The 16,294-nt window shown below is 40.0% G+C and overlaps 1 protein-coding gene across 3 annotated transcripts in view; it reads right to left on the bottom strand.

Annotated features, from left to right (window-relative positions):
* FAR2 (fatty acyl-CoA reductase 2) overlaps window positions 1-16,294 on the bottom strand; it is a 176,058-nt gene that overhangs the window by 49,469 nt on the left and 110,295 nt on the right. For all 3 annotated transcript variants that reach the window (XM_027541626.1, XM_027541624.1, XM_027541625.1), the window contains exon 2: window positions 7,480-7,708. In XM_027541626.1, the coding sequence (XP_027397427.1) occupies window positions 7,480-7,668 (189 nt within the window). In that variant the 5' untranslated portion in view covers window positions 7,669-7,708. The remainder of the gene's footprint in view (window positions 1-7,479; window positions 7,709-16,294) is intronic.

Raw genomic sequence — 16,294 nt, 5'->3', positions numbered from 1 at the left:
AGAAGTTGACTTGAAATATCCAGTGCAACCTGCCAAGCTCTGCTTTTGTTTATAAATCCACTTCCCAGTGACATAATACAGGATAGCCTTTCCCTGTAAAACCCTGAATTTTGCCTGATCTTCTCACATGCTGTATTCTAAACCTGGCAGCATCTCATCGTAACCCTTGCCTTACCTGATTACTATAGCTTAAGAGGAAAAGCCCAACCATTTCTGATATTCTCTCAAACATCTTTTTTTTTTAGATTCCGACCTCACTCTTAATTAACTACCTCACTCAATATAAATTCATCTACTTGTGGTTTTATTTTTCAGATATGGATATTGTCTTCTTGATGTTTTTTTAAAGTTATTCAGAGTAGGTTATGACCAACTTAAGATCCTAAATGGATATAAATGGGATATCATTGTTATACAAAGGAACACATCTTTAGGGCACTAAGAAACCTCAAAATGCTCTCAACATTCACAACTGAATGATTTATTTGCAATCAATTATCTGTTGTAGTGGGAAAGAATCATGTCTTGTTAAACAAAGCCATATTCTAGATAGCAACATAAAATAAATTTCACCACTGAAAATTGTTTTTCCTAGCTGGAAAGCTGGTTGGTTCAGCTAAGTGGGCACATTTTTCATAATAAGAGACTAAGCAGGCAGCTTGGGATTCCTGGCAACCCATAAGTGGGCCTGTAGTAAGCATGTCCACATGTCAACACTGGAAATTTGGCTTATTTCCTCTAGAAACTCCACAGATTTTGTAAAAGAAATTAGGAGATCTTTCTTAAAAACAATGTTACAGACTTAGAATCATATTTTTAATCAAAAGTAAATCAAACTAGTTTATTCTGATAAAGTCTCAAAACTAAACATCAACTGAACTTATAGCTGATGCCATAATTTTAGAAATTTGTGATTTCTTTGCTGCCTTATTTATTTACCATCTTAAAAAGTGGGCTTTTTCTCCCACCATAAAAATACAACATTTTCATTGTGATTGTATTTAGAGAGTTCTTTTGGAAAATGATTATTGTTCTGATTTTCCATTACAAAAGACAGTACTTTTTTCCCTCACCATGAAAATAAACATACTCATTATAATCTGAAACTAAAATTAATCCAAGATCCCATCAGCATTTATTTAGGGTCATTACTTGAGATTATACTGGATGTTATTTTGCATATTTTTTGGTTCTGAATGTATTATAAGCACTCTCTCATATTATTTAATATTTTATAAAATATAAACTTTAGTGCCTGAGTAACAGTCCAACACATCTGTGCACCTTTCCTCTACCGTGGGACATTCAGACTGGTTCCACGTTTGCTATTCTAAGTAATACTACAATAAATATATATTTTACAGTACTTATATATATATGTCTGGTTGTTTTTTTAGAGTGCCACCTTATCTTTGTGAGAAAGTCCTCAAGAATCTGTCATTAATTCAGATAGATTTACCTCAATTGATGTGCTCCTTTAAATGCTCTGAAAACACTCAAGGAACTTAGTCACATGTGAAGAAACTGATCCTCTCTTTTGATTCTCAAGTCCCAGTCCTATATGACCAAATAGTTAAAAATAACCTTCTTTCCAAAGCATTCCCACTTAATTGTCTCCCTGTGAAGGCATGGAAACAGGAAGTGAGAGGTGGTTGCTATCCATACCATGAAAGAAAAGGAATGAAACTGATGAACGAATTTTAATAGATAGAGGGACAGGCTTTTAATAGATAGGCTGGATCATATTTCCTCTGAATACAATGGGAATCAAAGGCAAACTGGTAATGTTTTTATTTATTATGTTTTAAAGAAAAGTTTCCAAGCCTCACACACTCGATACCATTAATCTACTTTTAAGCACACTGTATTACTATTAATATAGCTCAGTAAGAATTCATGCATCACATGTGACAGGAGACAAGTACTACTTAAAAGTGATACCAGGTCTTTCTTGAGAATAAGGCATGGGTACATTTAAATCACTCTATCTATGTCCAAATGAAGTTCAATGGTAGACTCTAGACTGGGTCTTGATTCATAGAAGATATTTAATAAAAATTTGTAAAATCAGAGGCCTTCCAGAAGAAATTCTAACCCATACAGGAAAACTTTTCTGAATAAAAACCTAGGGTAAGAGTAGTCTCACAATAGAAGTAACAGACTGGTCTGAAGAACTGGAATACTTTAAACTCATTCATTGAACAAATTTGGTTGATTACCTGCAGAGTGTCAAGTGAAAGTGAAAGTGTTAGTTGCTTAGTTACATCAACTCTTTGCTACCCCATTGACTGTAGCCTACCAGGCTCCTCTGTTTATGGAATTCTCCAGGCAAGAATACTGGAGTGAGTTGTTTTCTCCTTGGGGCTCTTCCTGACCCAAAGATCAAATCCAGGTCTCCTGCACCAAAGTTGTCTGTGTATATTTCTTTAAATATAACCCTATATTGGAAAGTTGGTTGTGGGGTCTCAAATGTTTGGAATAACCAATTTGCACTGTTTCCCTCCAAAGTCTAACCAAATAGAGGAAGATTAGACTTCATATGGAATATTTTCACTTTTTAGTGAAATGCTGCAAAAATATTAAACTACATCAGTCTCTTTTTATGAAGCCCAGGCCCTGTCCTTCTATCTGACCATATAAGTCAAAATTTGTGGAAGTACAAGTAATGCTTTTGCTACAAAACCAGAAATAGAGATGTAAGAAGAAATGTCCATATTTCAATATTTCAATTTCTTGAGCATTTTGGTGCTATAGTAATTGTTCACTTTATACTCATTTATACATATCTTCAGTAGTGTTACTATAACAGCAAAGTCTCTTCAAGACAAAGGAAAGATTTTTTAGTGACAAGGGAAAAATACCTTTTATTCTGGGGTTGAATTTAGGAGCCTGTGTGAAGGAAGGCTTAGCAAGGTGGTGAGACTGACTGCTTACAAGAAACTAAGTTTCTATGCTGGATTTGATTCTATTAGGGCTATCTTGAAAGATTTGGAGAAAATGTTTTAAAATTGCAACTAGAAGACAACTGCTGGACTAGAAATGGAAAGTCCTGAGCATTGAGGAATTTAGCAGATGACTGCTGAATGTAGTTTTTTCTTGGTTTTAAGATATCACCAAGTTCTCTCTTCCCTGTAGCTCAAATGGTAAAGAATCTGCCTGCAATGCAGGAGACACGGGTTCGATCCCTGGGTCAAGAAGATCCTCTGGAGAAGGGAATGGCAATCCACTCCAGTATTCTTCCCTAGAGAATCCCATGGATGGAGGAGCCTGGCGGGCTACAGCCCATGGGATCACAAAGAGTCAGACACAACTAATCGACTAACACTACACTACGTTCTCTCTGCATTGGAGATGACAAATGTATGGGTATGCTTTGGATCAGTTAAAATCCAAAGCTGAGGGGCTTCCCTGGTGGTACAGCGGTAAAGAATCAGCCTGCCAGTGCAGGAGATAACAGGTTGGATCCCTGATCCAGAAAGATCGTGCATGCAGTGGAGCAACTAAGCCCATGAGCCACAACTATTGAGACTTTGCTCTAGAGCCTGGGAGCCACAACTACTGAGCCCACATGCTGCAACTACTGAAGCCTGAATGCCCCAGAGACGTGCTCCACAAGGACAAGCCACCGCAGTGAGAAGCCCATGCACTGCAACTAGAGAGTAACCCCTGCTTGCTGCAACTAGAGAAAAGCCCATGCAGCAATGAAGACCCAGCACAGCCAATAAATAAATAAATCTTTAAAAATTAAAAAATACCACAAAGTATTATTTTATATTTTACATTAACAAAACACAGAGAAATTTATTTTTCCTTGTCAACCCATATGTCAGCTTGGATCTCCATATCCCTAATTTAAGATTCTCTGTGAGATTATTGAGAATTTCCATGTGGCCAGTGACAGGCTAAGATCTGGAGTTTCTGAACAAATTAGTATATGGCATACCTCAGGCCACACAGGTTGGTTCAGAAATTGATACATAACCTAACCCTGACTGATGAGATGTAAGGCAAATTTTGCTGAGGGTTTCCAGAAAAGAAGTTCCATCAATCTCGAAAGACAGCTTTAGGGAGAGCCAGCTCTCTTCATTCAAAGATTGTCATATATGTACGTGAGTAAAGTATTATCATCCCATTTTACAGATAAGGAAACTAAGGCTCAGTAAAGTGTATATCTTGCACATTGTCCCAAGGTTTATAATCAGTAGTGTGGAGATTCAAACCCAGATCAATCTGCTTCTGAAGCCCATGCTCTTAAGCACCATCAGAGAGCAACAGATAGCTCCCAGGTGATACTGATGCTGCTGGTTGGGAGACCACAGTCTGAGAGCCACTCTTTATAAAAATTAACAGCTGACAGTTATAAATAGCCCAATAGTGAGAACAGGGCTAAAGGTTTGCAAGCCAGTTTCACAAATGTTATTAATAGTATAATCAAGGGTTCCATAACAAAAGTAATGTTTCAGAGATATCAAACACAGCACATTGAATGTAACAGGTGTGGAGACTGGGCTGACCACAAGATTCTCTGCCACAATATTTATCTAGAAATTCATAAGCTGACTACAAAGCTAAATGTGTGATGAAAACAAAGTCCATCAGGGATGTATAGCTGAGCAAAGCTGTATAAGAAGAGAGATCTGTGAGTTTCTTCTAGATTTTGGTTTAATGACACATCAGCCTTTTATTATTATTATTATTAAGGACCATTAGTTACAACACAGTCGTACTTGCCCTGGAGCCAGACGGGGGTAGGGTCTCTAAAGTCTAACTCTCTTATTTACTAACTGGGTGACCTTTGGTGAGCTTATTTATTAACTGTGTGACTTTTGGTGGGCTTCTCTGATGCCACAGATGGTAAAGAATCTGCCTGCAATGCAGGGAACTGGGTTCAATCCCTGGGTTGGAAGTCGCAAAGAATTGGACACAAGTGAGTGACTAAGCACAGATCTTTGGTAATTTAATACTTCTGGTCTCACTTGTCTCATCTATTAAATTTGGATATTAATAATTCTAACTTCACAGCATTGTTGAAAAATCAATGAGATAAGACATGAAAGGGGCTTCCCAAGAGGTGCTAGTGGTAAAGAATCTGCCAGCCAATGAAGGAAACAAGAGACATGGGTTGGATCTCTGGGTGGGGAAGATCTCGTGGAGGAGGCTATGGCCACCCACTCCAGCATTCTTGCCTGGAGACTCCTATGGACTGAGGAGCATGGCGGGCTATAGTCCATGGGGTGGCAAGACATTTAGTTAAACACGACTAAAGTGACTGAGCACGCAAGTCATGAAAAAGCCATTGAGTAATGTCTGCCATTTACTAAGTATTCAGTAAGTATCAGCTATTATTACTTGTCCCAAAGCCGAGTTAGGCCATGAGATACAGGAGACACTTTTGTGCTTCTCTTGATGATGGTTTATACAAAATATCATGCTGGTAACAGCAGATAAAATATAGTCATCAAGCTTACTGGGTGTCTATAATGTGCTGTGCTATCAGATAGACATCTCTGTTAGATGTCAGCAGGCCTAAACACTGGAAAGGAGATTTTGTAAAAAATTCTTATTTAAATCTTCCTTTTGCTAATCTTATACATTCCAGACACATATATTTAACTTCTATGGCAACCCTACGAGGTCAATGTTTCTAAACATTGCAAGCTGAAGGGTAAGAGGTATAAACTGACAACAAATTGATAAAGTGTTTCATACCAAAACTTTCAAATATATAAATTAAGACATGAGGTGATATATTCATAATTTTGGAAGGGAGTGAGAAAGTTTGGGACAAGGCAGTGGCACCCCACTCCAGTACTCTTGCCTGGAAAATCCCATGGACGGAGGAGCCTGGTAGGCTGCAGTCCATGGGGTCACTAAGAGTTGGATATGACTGAGTGACTTCACTGTCACTTTTCACTTTCATGCATTGGAGAAGGAAATGGCAACCCACTCCAGTGTTCTTGCCTGGAGAATCCCAGGGACAGGGGAGCCTGGTGGGCTGCCGTCTATGGGGTCGCACAGAATTGGACACGACTGAAGCGACTTAGCAGCAGCAGCAGCAGAGAGAGTTTGAGACGCAAATGCTCATTCACACATGTATTTCATTTGCATGTTTTTCCCTTAAAGGAATTTACAGGATAACAGAAGTGGGGTAAGAGAAATGTCAAGTTATCATAGATAAAGTATACAACTTGCAGCATTTAGACAACTGAAGGTATTACTGTATGGCTACCTAGTAATCATATGTTTATATTAATAATATGATATGATATAATATGTAAATAACTCTTCAAAAATTTCGAGGAAAGCTACCCTCAATTTAGAAGAAAATCAAGGAAGAGTTTGGATGAACTTGTGATAGATTTGAAGCCTGGCGAGTCCACTCACTTATTCCTTGGAAGAAAAGTTATGACCAAAAAAAAAAAAGTTATGACCAACCTAGACAGCATATTGAAGAGCAGAGACATTACTTTGCCAACAAAGGTCAATCTAGTCAAAGCTATGGTTTTTCCAGTGGTCATGTATGGATGTAAGAGTTGGACTATAAAGAAAGCTGAGTGCCAAAGAATTGATGCTTTGAACTGTGCTGTTGGAGAAGACTCTTAAGAGTCCCTTGGGCTGCAAGGAGATCAAACCAGTCCATCCTAAAGGAAATCAGTCCTGAATATTCATTGGAAGTACTGATACTGAAGCTGAAACTCTAATACTTTGGCCACCTGATGCAAAGAACTGACTCACTGGAAAATACCCTGATGTTGAGAAAGATTGAAGGCGGGAGGAGAAGGGGATGACAGAGGATGAAATGGTTGGATGGCATCACCGACTCAATGGACATGAATTTGAGTAAACTCCGGGAGTTGGTGATGGACAGGGAGGCCTGTCATGCTGCAGTCCATGGGGTCGTAAAGAGTCAGACATGACTGAGCAACTGAACTGAACTTAGTCCACTTGGAGAGTTTTATCATTTTGATTCTTACTTGGTAATTTGCAGAATATATTTAGATTATCTGCTCATTTGCCCTGGACAGGGTCTAAGCATTCTTTCCCCTTTTAAGGGAAAACACCACAGATTTCTTTTTTTTTTCCTTCAGGAAGTTTATTCAGTTACAGTATATTTTCCATCAAAGCCCCCTTCCCATGAGGAATCTCAAATTTGACCTCATTTTCTCCTTTATCCCACCAGCATATTCTAATCCAATCAAGAGCTGGTTTCAACACACAGCAAATTAGGGAAAGGGCACAATGGCTCTTTCAAAGTGAAGTGAAAAAGCTTTTCAAGGTTCTTTTTCCAGTTAAACACCTTCCAGAAATGAAAGATGTTTCTTGCATTCTACCATAGATTTCCATGACCTGTTGGTTGCTCTCTTGTTTTGTCTCCTCTCCTCTATCCACCCAGATATTCTGGGTCCCATCTGCAGCTGGGGCTATAAGGGAACACTGTAGTGAGTCACCACCCCCCAAGACTCTTCCCATAAGGCATACCTTACTGTCTAGGATCTGGAAAACCCTCTGCTGCAGGGTCTGGCCCTGCTTGGGCCTCACCAGGATGTAAACGACTTTCAGGTCTGGGCTGGTGCGAAATAGCTTCTCCATCAACACTTTGCCCATGAAGCCCGTGGCCCCAGTAATGAGAATGGACTTGCCACCATAGAAAGCTGCAATCATGGACATGATTCTTCCCTTTGTCTTCTATAGCTTCAGAAAGAGGTTCCTGAAAAGAAAGAGAAATAACAAAAGATTACATTCTCAGAAGTGCTAAAATGCAGTCATTAAAATGTTGCTGGCATTTCCAGGAGTTTTGAAGACAGGAAAGGGTCAGATGGAGTGATAGCATTATGGTTTATTGGCAACACAATTCATTTCAATCAATATTTATTGAGATTAATCTCTGCCTGACATCATGCCAGCAACTGTGGGCAAGAAATGAGTAAGATGTGGTTTCTGCTCTCAAGGAATTGCTTGTAGCCTAATGGAGGAAACAGATTCCTAGAAATTATTAAATATTATATGGTAACTCTAAAACCAAAGAAAGCACAAAGAAAGGGTACATAGCAGGATCTGGAAATTTCAGGAAGGCCCCTATAGAGGGTGAAACCAGTGGTCAAACTTGAAAAGAGATAAGGACTGGGGTAAGGGCATTCCAGACCAAGGAAGGATCAAAAGCAAAGGTCCAAGGTGTGGTGTAGGATGCTGTATGGAGGAATAAAACAAGGAATTCAGTGTAGGAGAATATAATTCATAAGGTTAGGAGTAGCCCCAAACCTGCAACACCAAAGATGAGAACAGTTATCAAATTTTAAAACTTATGATGTAATTTTTAAATTCGGTTGCAGTTTTATTTTATTTAAACAAAAAATTTTTTTATGTGGACCATTTTAAAAGACTTTATTGAATTTATTACAGTATCAATTCTATTTTACATTTTGGTTTTTGGCTGTGAAGCATGTGGGATCCTATCTCTGGGACTAGGGATTAAACTCACACTCCCTGCATTGGAAGGTGAAGTCTTAACCACTGGACGCCAAGGAAGTCCCTCAGTTGTAGTTGTATTTCAGTTCAGTTCAGTCACTCAGTCATGTCCGACTCTTTGCGACCCCATGAATTGCAGGACACCAGGCATCCCTGTCCACCACCAACTCCCGGAGTTCACTCAAACTCATGTCCATCGAGTCGGTGATGCCATCTCATCCTCTGTCATCCCCTTCTCCTCCTGCCCCCGATCCCTCCCAGCATCACAGTCTTTTCCAACGAGTCAACTATTCGCACGAGGTGGCCAAAGTATTTGAGTTTCAGCTTTAGCATCAGTCTTTCCAAAGAACACCCAGGACTGATCTCCTTTAGAATGTACCGGTTGGATCTCCTTGCAGTCAAGGGACTCTCAAGAGTATTCTCCAACACCACACTTCAGAAGCATCAATCCTTTGGCACTCAGCTTTCTTCACAGTCCAACTCTCATATCCATACATGACTACTGAAAAAACCACAGCCTTGACTAGACAGACCTTGTTGGCAAAGTAATGTCTCTGCTTTTGAATATGCTATCTAGATTGGTCATAACTTTCCTTCCAAGGAGTAAGTGTCTGTTAATTTCATGGCTGCAGTCACCATCTGCAGTGACTTTGAAGCCCCCCAAAATGAAGTCTGACACTCTTTCCACTGTCTTCTTTCACTTTCATCAACGGGCTTTTTAGTTCTTCTTCACTTTCTGCCATAAGGGTGGTGTCATCTGCATATCTGAGGTTATTGATATTTTTCCCAGCAATCTTGATTCCAGCTTGTGCTTCTTCCAGCCCAGCATTTCTCATGATGTACTCTGCATATAAGTTAAATAAGCAAGGTGACAATATACAGCCTTGACGTACTCCTTTTCCTATTTGGAACCAGTCTGTTGTTCATTTATTTAGAGAAAATCATTTCCAGGAGCAAATCTGGTGGTGGGATGCCAGATGCAGCACTTGGATGCTGGGACTTCTGAGAAAAAGCACTCCACATTATAGAAGTGCAACCAGAAATGTTTGATCTTTAAGCCTGGCCTCAAGATTGTTGATTGGAAGCAGTGGAGCTTTGAAGGAAGCAAGGCCATAGTGTGGGAGCAGACCTTCCTTTCTGTCCTTGACTGTGCTGCCTGCAGCCAATTCTTGGCCATTTGTGTGTATCTGATAGAACACAACTCCAGGGACTGGCCTGGATATCAGAGCTAGTAAAGAAGAACAAAAAACAAGTGAAAAAGTCAACACCTTGCCTCTTTAGCTCCAGCCAAGTTAACTCCAGTGACTTCTTAACAAATAATGACTTGTCATGCTGTTGTTCAGTCACTAAGTCATGTCTGACTTTGCAATTCCATGAACTGCAGTATGCTAGGATTCCCTGTTCTTTCCCCTAGGAGTTTGCTTAAACTCAGGTCATTGAGTTGGTGATAACATCCAACCATCTCATCCTCTGTCACTCCCTTCTCCTCATGCTTTCAATTTTTCCCAGCATCAAGGTCTTTTCCAATGAATTGGCTCTTCACATCAGGTGGCCAAAGTATTGGAGCTTCAGCTTCAGCATTAGTCCTTTCAGTGAATATTCAGGGTTGATTTCCTTTAGGATTGACTGGTTTGATCTTGCTGTTCACAGGATTCTCAAGAGTCTTCTCAAGCACACAATTTGAAAACATCAAATCTTTGGTGCTCAGCCTTCTTTATGGTCCAAATTGGTATAAATTATGGTCCAATATGGTATAAAAGCAAAAACAATACCCAGCTGTGGATGTGACTGGTGATAGAAGCAAGGTCCAATGCTGTAAAGAGCAATATTGCATAGGAACCTGGAATGTCAGGTCCAGGAATCAAAGCAAATTGGAAGTGGTGAAATGAGATGGCAAGAGTGAATGTCAACATTCTAGGAATCAGCGAACTCAAATGGACTGGAATGGGTGAATTTAACTCAGATGACTATTATATCTACTACTGCGGGCAGGAATCCCTCAGAAGAAATGGAGTGGCCATCATGGTCAACAAAAGAGTCTGAAATGCAGTACTTGGATGCAATCTCAAAAATGACAGAATGATCTCTGTTCGTTTCCAAGTCAAACCATTCAATATCACAGTAATCCAAGTCTATGCCCCAACCAGTAATGCTGAAGAAGCTGAACGGTTCTGTGAAGACTTACAAGACCTCTTAGAACTAACACCCAAAAAAGATGTCCTTTTCATTATAGGGGACTGGAATGCAAAAGTAGGAAGTCAAGAAACACCTGGAGTAACGGGCAAATTTGGCCTTGGAATACGGAATGAAGCAGGGCAAAGACTCATAGAGTTTTGCCAAGAAAATGCACTGGCCATAGCACACATCCTCTTCCAACAACACAAGAGAATACTCAACACATGGACATCACCAGATGGTCAACACCGAAATCAGATTGATTATATTCTTTGCAGCCAAAGATGGCGAAGCTCTATACAGTCAACAAAAACAAGACCAGGAGCTGACTGTGGCTCAGATCATTAACTCCTTATTACCAAATTCAGACTTAAATTGAAGAAAGTAGGGAAACCACTAGACCATTCAGGTGTGACCTAAATCAAATCCCTTATGATTATACAGTGGAAGTGAGAAATAGATTTAAGGGCCTAGATCTGATAGACAGAGTGCCTGATGAACTATGGACTGAGGTTCATGACATTGTACAGGAGACAGGGATCAAGACCATCCCCATAGAAAAGAAATGCAAAAAAGCAAAATGGCTGTCTGGGGAGGCCTTACAAATAGCTGTGAAAAGAAGAGAAGTGAAAAGCAAAGGAGAAAAGGAAAGATATAAGCATCTGAATACAGAGTTCTGAAGAACAGCAAGAAGAGATAAAAAAGCCTTCCTCAGTGATCAATGCAAAGAAACAGAGGAAAACAACAGAATGGGAAAGACTAGAGATCTCTTCAAGAAAATTAGAGATACCAAGGGAACATTTCATGCAAAGATGGGCTCGATAAAGGACAGAAATGGTATGGACCTAACAGAAGCAGAAGATATCAAGAAGAGGTGGCAAGAATACACAGAAGAACTGAACAAAAAAGATCTTCACATCCCAGAAAATCAAGATGGTGTGATCACTCACCTAGAGCCAGACATCCTGGAATGTGAAGTCAAGTGGGCCTTAGGAAGCATCACTATGAACAAAGTTAGTGGAGGTGATGGAATTCCCGTTGAGCTATTTCAAATCCTGAAAGATGATGCTGTGAAAGTGCTGCACTCAATATGTCAGCAAATTTGGAAAACTCAGCAGTGGCCACAGGACTGGAAAAGGTCAGTTTTCATTCCAATCCCAAAGAAAGGCAATGCCAAAGAGTGCTCAAACTACCACACAATTGCACTCATCTCACATGCTAGTAAAGTAATGCTCAAAATTCTCCAAGCCAGGCTTCAGCAATATGTGAACCGTGAACTTCCTGATGTTCAAGCTGGTTTTAGAAAAGGCAGAGAAACCAGAGATCAAATGGCCAACATCCGCTGGATCATGGAAAAAGCAAGAGAGTTCCAGAAAAACATCTATTTCTGCTTTATTGACTATGCCAAAGCCTTTGACTGTGTGTATCACAATAAACTGTGGGAAATTCTGAAAGAGATGGGAATACCAGACCACCTGATCTGCCTCTTGAGAAATCTGTATGCAGGTCAGGAAGCAACAGTTAGAACTGGACATAGAACAACAGACTGGTTCCAAATAGGAAAAGGAGTACATCAAGGCTGTATATTATCACCCTGCTTATTTAACTTATATGCAGAGTACATCATGAGAAACGCTGGACTAGAAGAAACACAAGCTGGAATCAAGATTGCTGGGAGAAATATCAATAACCTCAGATATGCAGATGACACCACCCTTATGGCAGAAAATGAAGAGGAACTCAAAAGCCTCTTGATGAAAGTGAAAGTGGAGAGTCAAAAAGTTGGCTTAAAGCTCAACATTCAGAAAACGAAGATCATGGCATCAGGTCCCATGACTTGATGGGAAATAGATGGGGAAACAGGGGAAACAGTGGAAACATTGTCAGACTTTATTTTTCTGGGCTCCAAAATCACTGCAGATGGTGACTGCAGCCATGAAGTTAAAACACGCATACTCCTTGGAAGGAAAGTTACGATCAACCTAGATAGCATATTCAAAAGCAGAGACATTACTTTGCCAACAAAGGTCCGTCTAGTCAAGGCTATGGTTTTTCCTGTGGTCATGTATGGATGTGAGAGTTGGACTAAGAAGAAGGCAGAGCGCCAAAGAATTGCTGCTTTTGAAGTGTGGTGTTGGAGAAGACTCTTGAGAGTCCCTTGGACTGCAAGGAGATCCAACCAGTCCATTCTGAAGGAGATGGGTCCTGGGTGTTCTTTGGAAGCAATGATGCTAAAGCTGAAACTCCAGTACTTTGGGCACCTCATGGGGAGAGTTGACTCATTGGAAAAGACTGTGATGCTGGGAGGGATTGGGGGCAGGAGGAGAAGGGGACGACAGAGGATGAGATGGCTGGATGGTGTCACTGACTCGATGGACGAGTCTGAGTGAACTCTGGGAGTTGGTGATGGACAGGGAGGCCTGGCGTGCTGTGATTCATGGGGTCGCATAGAGTCGGACACGACTGAGCGACTGAACTAAACTGATGATATAAATTATAGTTGTAATTTATACTTTTGAGCATCTTGAGTCTATGCTCCTGGGCAGAACTCTTGCCTTTGGAGGATTCATTCATTGATGGATTTACTCAACAAATAATTCTGTGCACCTGCTATGCCAGACTCTAAGTTCTTAAGATAAACAGTTGGATAAAGCAAATAAATCCTTGCTGTCACTCAAGCAGAGGAGGCCAGTGATATACTGATCGATAAATACACTGACAAGTTAATTACAGACTGTTACAAACATAAATATAATAAGAATCAATGACAAAAATCACAATCATTGAAGTCATTCACTTAGGGACCATTGCGGATTTCAAATATTAGCTTTATTCACTGAGTTATTTAAATTCTGTTTATTAAAGGTTTGTATGAGAATAATATTTTGAAGAACACATTTGGACCTTGTGCAAAAGAGCAATGAAAGATACTTTTTGTCATGTTACATCAGGTTACTCATATTACAGTCTATCCAATTATTTTCTCAAGAATGTAGCATGTGGGTAAAGTATTGAATATTCTTGCCTTGCCTGCCTTGAAGCTCAGAACAGTGATGTCATCAAGTTTGGAAGGCAGTACATATTCTAGTTTAGCATTCAGATTCTAAGCAAGGCTGTCTAAAATCAAATCCCAGATCTACCACTTACGAGGTGTGTCATCTCGTCATCTCAGGCAAATTATTAATCTCTCAGTGCTGCAGTCTGTTCATCAGTAAAGTGGGGATAAAGTATCCAGCTACTAGTGCTGTGGTAAGAATTATGTGAATGAATACATGTAAAACACTTAAAAAGTACAACTTACCTCTAGTACTGTCTATTCGTATTGTCACTGCTTCCACATTTTTCATCTTAATGGTTCCTGGCTTTTCCTTTTGACATGTATTTTATATGCCTTCTTTTGGAAATATGAGGAGATGATTTATACTCAATCATCAAGCCAAATAAAGTGCTTTCCCCAAATGAAACTCTACTTAATGATAAATCTTTACAACTCCTTTACATATAAAAATGTTTACGTTATTAGGCATGAGTATGGTTGGCAGGAAAATATAGATGGGAAACTGAATTTAGTTCTGAAGATGTTATGTGTTGTTTTGTAATAATGTGTGCTTTAGTGGAGTCATATTTTCTAGAAATGCAAAGATACTGTTAAGATTTTTGGTCCCAGACAAGTTTGCAATGTGTGAGGAAACACTTTAGAGAGCAGGTTGCATATCTCTAATGAACCTATTTCTTGTGTGACAAAGGAAAACTTGACGTGTCCCCAAAGAATGGAATGTGCCTGCTCTGCCCACAGTCCAAGTATTTCTCAAACACAACAAAAACCATAGCACAGTATAATGAGTGCTCCGAGAGGGAAACAAAACATAAGCCAGTATCTCCTGGCACTCAGTACCCAGTTGGCAAAAGCAGGTGGCAGGGGAGTTGTGGTCAAGACTCTAATTAAAGCAAGTGATTCTGAAAAACGTCAAATCAAAGCTGCATCAGAGTTGTTTCTTTAAACTTTTGCTTCTGCTCTCAAGCTATTAGCTTGGTTATTGAACCCAGAAACTACCATATAAAATCTGGCCCTGGAAGCCCCATTTTACATGTCATAGATCTGCAAGGTCCAGGAATTGCTAATTCTTGATATAATTCATTTGGACTTCCCTGGTGGCTCATACAGTAAAGATCCCCCTGCAATTCGGGGGACCTGGGTTCGATCACTGGGTTGGGACGATTCCCTGGAGGAGGGCATGGCAATCCACTGTAGTATTCTTGCCTGGAGAATCCTCATGGACAGAGGAGCCTGGTGGGCTACAGTCCAGGGGGTCGCAAAGAGTTGGACATGACTGAACGACTAGGTGCAATATAATTTATTAAAATAATTAAATTGTTTCAGAACTTCCCTGGTGGCTCAGGGGCTAAGACTCATGCTCTCAATCAGGTGCCCCCAGGCTCAATCCCTGGTTAGGGAACTAGATCCCATACACTGCAAGAAAGAGTTCACATGACACAACGAAAGATCCCACGTGCTGCAACTAAGACCCAGCACAGCCAAGTAAATAAGTAAATACTTAAAAAAATACATATTTTAAAAAATAGAGTGCAGAGAGGTCTGCGTACCCTTCTTTCAGCTTCCTCCAATAACATCTTATATCCCCATACATATAATTTAAAAAATAATTAAATTGTTTCAAAAATTAAAATAATTTTACACTCAGAAATGGAGGATATATAACTCTAGAAGGAAGAACATGTTTAGAACATGGCTTACCTTTCCTACAGTCTCAGATTACTAATGCAGAGAACAAAGGCCACTTTCCTATTCCTCATGCTTATAACATAGTTTGTGAGAAGCATAAACTACTTTGACAATATCTGAACCAGCCTGTATAATGCAAGGCTGAATGACAAATAGGCTGACAAGGCTGACGTGAGAGTCGGCCAATGCATTTTTAGTGATTGTCTGCATGTGCCAGGCACTGTCCAGGCACTGGGACTAACAGTGAACAGGCCTTATGCAGCTTAGGTTCTTCCTATATTCTGGAGCATTTTTCTCCTTAAGATCACCAGCTCTCCATGGTAATGAGCGAAATTCCATAGTTGTCACTCTCCTTTTGTTTTCTAGAAGTGAGGCTGTTCTCATTTCTAGAGATTGGGTGTTAAAATATTGAATCACAAACAGTTGTGCCAAGTTAAACATTTTTTGCAGGTTTAAGCATATGGGAACTTTAATTATTCTTTGGGTGGTTCCTCTGGAAAATAAAAAACTTAAGATTCAAAAAAGCATTTAAGGTAGACAATCCATATTTCTTGGTAGCCCTTGAAAGGAAAAATTTTTTTAAAAGAAACAGGAGTTTTGCCTCTCAGGAATCATACTTTGTCAAGGTTTTTTGTTTTTTTGCAGTATTAACATTTTGGGAGGGATAAATATTTGTTGTGCGGGCTCTCCAGGACAATATGGAGTGTTTACCAGCACCCTGGCCTCTCCTCACTAGAGGGTCATAACTTCCTTCTGTCCCCAGCCAGATGTGATAGTGACATGTCTCTGCATGCGTGCTCAGTCACTTCAGTTATAGCCAACTGTTTGCGACCCTATGGTCTGTAGCCCATCAGATTCCTCTGTCCATGTGATTTTTCTGGCAAGAATACTGGAGTGGACTGCCATGCC

This window comes from Bos indicus x Bos taurus, chromosome 5 (assembly GCF_003369695.1).
Source record: "Bos indicus x Bos taurus breed Angus x Brahman F1 hybrid chromosome 5, Bos_hybrid_MaternalHap_v2.0, whole genome shotgun sequence".
In the NCBI taxonomy this organism is placed as follows: Eukaryota; Metazoa; Chordata; class Mammalia; order Artiodactyla; family Bovidae; genus Bos; species Bos indicus x Bos taurus.
This window is presented reverse-complemented; position numbering and strand designations above follow the sequence as displayed.